The sequence below is a fragment of the Tasmannia lanceolata genome, unplaced genomic scaffold, assembly GCF_043159265.1.
Source record: "Tasmannia lanceolata isolate RefF3 unplaced genomic scaffold, GAP_Taslan_0.1 ptg000024l, whole genome shotgun sequence".
NCBI classification, from domain to species: Eukaryota; Viridiplantae; Streptophyta; class Magnoliopsida; order Canellales; family Winteraceae; genus Tasmannia; species Tasmannia lanceolata.
The window spans coordinates 18,187,964-18,193,972 of NW_027518701.1; the positions used below are offsets into that span (position 1 = coordinate 18,187,964).

The following is a 6,009-nucleotide window of genomic DNA, read 5'->3' on the forward strand; positions in this document are numbered from 1 at the left end:
AAGTCATTCGCTTGAATTCCTTCTATTTCGGAAAACAGGTTTTATCCCTTGTATTTCGGAAAACAGCTGTTAAGTTTTGAAAAATGATGGTTTAAACCAATATTTCTTGTAAATCATTGGTTAAAACCTCTATTTTTTCGAAAATTAGTTGAGAAAACCGTTAATATTCTGACAATATATGGTTTAAACCAATAATTTCTCCCACCTTATTGGTTTACACCCCTAAATCTTGAATAATAAATGGTTTAAATCAATAATTTTTGACAAATCATTTGTTTAAAGCCCTTCTATTTCGGAAATCAGCCCCTAAGTTTTCAAAAATAATTGTTTAAACCAATATTTGATATAAAGCATTGGTTTAAACCCCTAATTCTTGAAAAATCAATAGTTTAAACCCCTAATTTCTGAGCAATCATTGGTTTAAACCCCTAAATCTTGAATAATAAATGGTTTAAATCAATAATTTTTGACAAATCATTTGTTTAGACCCCTTCTATTTCGGAAATCAGCCCCTAAGTTTTAAACAATAATCGTTTAAACCAATATTTGATATAAAGCATTGGTTTAAACCCCTAATTTCTGAGCAATCATTGGTTTAAATCCCTAAATCTTGAATAATAAATGGTTTAAATCAATAATGTTTGACAAATCATTTGTTTAGACCCCTTCTATTTCGGAAATCAGCCCCTAAGTTTTGAACAATAATGGTTTAAACCAATATTTGATATAAAGCATTGGTTTAAACCTCTAATTTATGAGCAATCATTGGTTTAAACCCCTAAATCTTGAATAATAAATGGTTTAAATCAATAATGTTTGACAAATCATTTGTTTAGACCCCTTCTATTTCGGAAATCAGCCCCTAAGTTTTGAACAATAATGGTTTAAACCAATATTTGATATAAAGCATTGGTTTAAACCCCTAATTTCTGAGCAATCATTTGTTTAAACCCATAAATCTTGAATAATAAATGGTTTAAATCAATAATGGTTGACAAATCATTTGTTTAGACCCCTTTATATTTCGGAAATCAACCCCTAAGTTTTGAACAATAATGGTTTAAACCAATATTTGATATAAAGCATTGGTTTAAACCCCTAATTTCTGAGCAATCATTGGTTTAAACCCCTAAATCTTGAATAATAAATGGTTTAAATCAATAATTTTTGACAAATCATTTGTTTAAACCCCTTCTATTTCAGAAATCAGCCCCTAAGTTTTGAACAATAATGGTTTAAACCAATATTTGATATAAAGCATTGGTTTAAACCCCTAATTTCTGAGCAATCATTGGTTTAAACCCCTAAATCTTGAATAATAAATGGTTTAAATCAATATTTTTCGACAAATCATTTGTTTAAACCCTTTATATTTTTGAAATCAGCTCCTAATATTTGAAAAACAATTGTTTAAACCAATATTTGATATATAGCATTTGTTTAAACCCCTAATTCTTGAAAAATCAATAGTTTAAACCAATAATTGATCGGAAATCATTATTTTAAACCCGAAATATTTGAGAAATTAGTTGGTTTAAATCAGTTGTTAACTTTTTTTCATCACATTATGTTTGAACAGGTCGAAATCTGATTTAGTGGATTTGATTCCATCTTTTCCCCCTAGTGATCATCTCATCAAACCATGGTAATGCCTCCGTTATTCTTTTAAGCCTTGTATTTTTTTAAAATGTTATATATATATATATATCTAATAATGGTTTGTTTTGCAGGCGTCTTATGCTACATCGAGATGCTGCCCCTCTAAGTTTGCCGAATTCTTCAGGTCCCTTGAGTTGAGGAAAGCACATACCGATATGCTAGAGCGCGGCCCATTTGGAGCCTTGCTTAATTTGGAAGGTCTGAAATTGCACAAGGCAATTTTGACCGTCCTTGTGCGATCTTGGATACCCAAGTCTAGGGCATTTCAAATAGGTGGTATATTACTCCCCTTTGAGGTAAGAGATTTAGCATTGGCATTAAGCCTAAGCCTTGTAGGAGATAGAATACGAATAGACTGGGATTCGACAGAGGATGTGAGATTTGGTGAGATTACAGATGTTATAAGGGCGGAGTCCAGATCGGATGAGATTGCATCGGTCCACGCAACAGTGAGACATGTGTTGCTGCTTCTGTGTTGCTGTGTGCTTTTTGCCCGAGCTGACCCTGTGGATCACAGGACGAAATCCTGCCTCTTCCCCTACTTAGGAGCAGAGACCGTGGGAAGAATTACTTGGACATACCCTGTCTACGACTTCCTGGTAGAGTCATTGGATTCATATTCGAAAAACAGAAAGACAGGATATATCACCGGATGCGCTATTATGCTACAGGTGAAGAGTACATATATTATATACATGATTACTCTTTTGTAAGTTTGGTTTTTTGTTCTTTAAAGGCTGACTGTCTGTCTTCATTCCAGGTGTGGCTCTTTGAGCATACTACCTTGTGGGCACCTTCAGCTCCAGATGCACATCCACGCCTATTAAAGTGGATCACAGGGATCGATACACGGAGGAGTGACCATGCAGCCCTTATCAGACAGATCCGTGATGGGAGGCTAAAGAAGACCCAGGTTAGACCTAGAGCTTCTGTACTCCCTTAGTACTCACTTTTTCTAACCGAGATTAACTATTCGATTTCAGGTTGTGAGGTGCCTACTACCTCTTCCTCGAGAAGAGGGCCTGCTATCTTTCACGGCAGATGAGGCTGATACTGTGATGGGAGAGGTAACGAAAATCACTCTCTTTCTTGCATAGGGTCGTTATATTCAAGTTATCTAAATTTTCTCTATTGTTGATACATTTATAAGAAAGAAGCTTCTGCGACCGCCCCAACAGTTGAGGAATGCCTCCAAGACATTCGGATTTTAGAGAAAGAAACGATAGCGTCTCTGAGTGATATGTTACTTAAGGTACTGAATTTTAAGTCTATATTCAATTACTATATAGTACATTCTCTGAGTGATATGTTACTAATTTTCCATTTCCACTTTTCAGAGGAGCATACCTTTTAAGGGGAGGATAGGGAGAAAAAGAGATGTTGATAGGGAAGTGAAGGAAGACCATGTGTCTATAAGCAAGGCTGATTTTGATTTGTTAGTGGAGAGGGTTAGAGAACTTGAAAGGAGGTCAGTATGACATGAAAATGAAATAGCCGAGCTTAAGAGAATCATTGCCTCGGGTGGAATGGAGGCCGAATCGCAGGATGAAGGAAAGGGGGAGATGATGGGAGGGGATGACGGAGGGGTGGTAGTCATTCCGAGCCAGGATTCTTTGGAGGAGGAAATAAAACGGAATGTGATTTCCATCCCCGACAGTCCACTAAAACCTGTGGCAAAAGTGATTTGGAGTATTGAGAGAGGAGTGAAGCTGCGTTTGAGGAAAAGTAAACCCTCTCAATACACTAGTTCACCGTATACGGCTTTCGGGACTAAGAAGGTCAATGATAAAGCATTGCTGGTGGCAGACCCGCAATGCCATCGGTTGCTCCCTAAGGTTCTTGCGCTTCCCCCAAGGTAAATTGGATTGAAGCCCTTTTCCAATATAGTTATCTAGCCTTTGTAAATCCTAAACTATCAGGTGTTTTGCAGCGAACGAGTTATACAGGTCAACGGCGAGTTCCTATGTGCCGAGGACTTGCTTATCCTTAACAACCCCATTGAGTGGTTAAGTTCTCCAGTAAATAATTTGGTTATTTATTCTAGAGCTGAATTCTTTCACCATCGATATTTGTCTCAAATCTCTATATGTTATTTTACGTAGATTATGAATGTATACGCCGAATATCTAAACGTTCGGGACGAAAATAAAAGAAAGCCTGGAGAAAGAGCCTGTGTGGCCATTACTACCTTCCTCTATGTAAGAATAGATAATTTTCATTCCCAATCAGAAGTTATTTTTTATAGGTGGTTGTTCACAAGGTTCGAATTTGTTTTGCTCACTCCATTAACTTCTCTTGTATTATTTTTTTAGGATTGTCTAACTAGTAAAGACTACACTGGCTCCGATAGTCTTATGAAGTTTGTGAAACAATTAAACGAGTACCCGCCGGATACCCTAAAAAGAGTCTTATTCCCGCTGCATGTCCCTCAGCATTGGATTCGCCTGGTCCTCGATATGGTGGACGAGAAGTTCTACATCTTCAACTCCTTGCGAGAGCAGATCTACTATAGAGATGTTGTACCATTGGTGAGTTCGGGTCCCACTTTCCTTGGTTATATTTCAATGTATATAAAATCTTTAGCTTGTATGGATTGTTTTATAGATACGATACCTTGAACGGCTATACATAAGTATGTGGGACTTCGATGTAAGCAAGTTTAGTGTGGTGGAAGTCGAGAAGAGGCCCTTACAACTCAACAGGTAATAAATTTCACTTAAAATCAGTTTGGAAGTTTAAATTAATTGTGGAAGAGCGTGGTCGATGATGTGTTGTTGTTTTGCAGTAATGATTGCGGGCTGTTTGTGCTTAAGGAGATGGACTGCCTGGCACGTGACGTTTTGCCAGAGTTCAGTCAAGCAGATATAGAGCTGATGAGAGGACAATTGTTGGAGGATTTCTTAGAAGGGCGGTGTGGCATGGTTCTGAACTGGTAGGAGTTGATGAACAGGCAGGCTTGGCGAGGTTGAATTCCATTTCAAATGTAGGCTTGTAAGAAACAATATCCTTGTAATGTTTATATGTGGGTAAAGGCTGGGAAGATGCTAAAAATCGTTTTTCATATCAACATTGTATTTGGTTTGTCTTTTTGTACCAACCACCAGAAAATGCTGTTGTAAATAAGATAGGCTTTACACGGATATGTAAGTGGTACACATTCCAACACGAAAACATCTCTGTTGTTCTATATGTGGATCTTATCAAATACATGGATGATGGTTTGTAGTCTATAAATTTGTTTTAGATTTTGAGATCCAATGTAAGCCGAAAGTTGATTACTTCAGTCGAACTTATAAAAGTAAATTTCTAGCCAATAATCAGTTTTGAACCCAAAAAAAAATTAAATAAATCGTAGAAACTCTACTGCGGAATTCCGAGAAAAGTTTCGGAATTCCGCAGTAGCCATATACGAAACCCCAACATACGAAATTGTTACTGCGGAATTCCGCGAATTTTGTCGGAATTCCGCGGTCGGAATTCCTTACTCGGAATTCCGCAGTAACCCAATTAGGCAAAAAAAAAGGTCTCGGAATTCCGAATGTTTTTACGGAATTCCGAGAGTCGGCCCAGGCGTGCATAATGAGTGGACGGACTCGGTTTTTCTCATTTTTTTCCCTTTTTCTCCTCTATCTCAAAAACCTCCTTTGTTTTTCTTTTTTTTCCCCTAAATCCACCATCCATCCTCCCTCCATCCTCGATCCTCTTCTTCCTTACGAAACCCTACATTTCTCTCCTAAACCTTACCCACATCATTTTTCTTGAAACCCTTTCCTCTTTCTCTCATTTTTCCATCTTTTAGGTGTCCCTTCCTCTTCTTTTCCTCAATCTCTACTCTCCATCCTACATCCAACCCGTTTTTCTTCCTTCTCTCCCCTTCTTTCATCATATTCTTTCATTTAGGGCTTCAAATCCCTCTTTTTCTCTCTTTTTTTCCTTCTCTTCAAACCCTAATTTTCCAACCATGCCTAGAACGAAAAATTCAAACCTTGGCGGTTCCTCCGGCGGGCGAGACGATGAAGGACCATCAAGAAAGAAAGCCAAGGCTAAAGCTCCGGTTCCGGAAACTGAGGTTATTTCCGATTCATACTTCTCCTCCGCCCAAGTGAAGAAGACATGGCCAAAACTGGCTAATCGGGGCATCCTCACCGGCCGATTCATTGAGCCCGACGTTCTCCACCATTTCGACCTTCAAGCGCGATTTGATGCCGGTGGGTGGACCCAATTTCTTCATCTCAACGAGCTTGTCTACCCTCGGTTAGTTCGTCTTTTCTATACCAATCCCACTATCACTCCCTCTTACTTCCGAATTGAATCTCGTGTCAAGAACACCCCCATCAAACTCAATATTCA

At 38.2% G+C, this 6,009-nt stretch overlaps 1 protein-coding gene across 1 annotated transcript; it reads left to right on the forward strand.

Annotated features, from left to right (window-relative positions):
- Positions 1 to 3,185: 3,185 nt before the first annotated feature.
- LOC143857109 (putative ubiquitin-like-specific protease 1B) lies at positions 3,186 to 4,595 on the forward strand. The gene is made up of 6 exons (XM_077367383.1): positions 3,186 to 3,514; positions 3,590 to 3,677; positions 3,762 to 3,857; positions 3,972 to 4,187; positions 4,264 to 4,361; positions 4,445 to 4,595. The coding sequence occupies exons 1-6, from the start codon at positions 3,186 to 3,188 to the stop codon at positions 4,593 to 4,595; spliced, it is 978 nt and encodes a 325-aa protein (XP_077223498.1).
- Positions 4,596 to 6,009: the final 1,414 nt, after the last annotated feature.

What these genes read in the sequence shown, in the direction of transcription:
- LOC143857109 (XM_077367383.1), top strand. Translation starts at nt 3,186, where the DNA reads ATGGAGGCCGAATCGCAGGATGAAGGAAAGGGGGAGATGATGGGAGGG. An exon ending in GTTCTTGCGCTTCCCCCAAG is followed by an intron (nt 3,515 to 3,589) that starts GTAAATTGGATT and finishes GGTGTTTTGCAG; the next exon opens with CGAACGAGTTATACAGGTCA. An exon ending in CCATTACTACCTTCCTCTAT is followed by an intron (nt 3,858 to 3,971) that starts GTAAGAATAGAT and finishes TTATTTTTTTAG; the next exon opens with GATTGTCTAACTAGTAAAGA.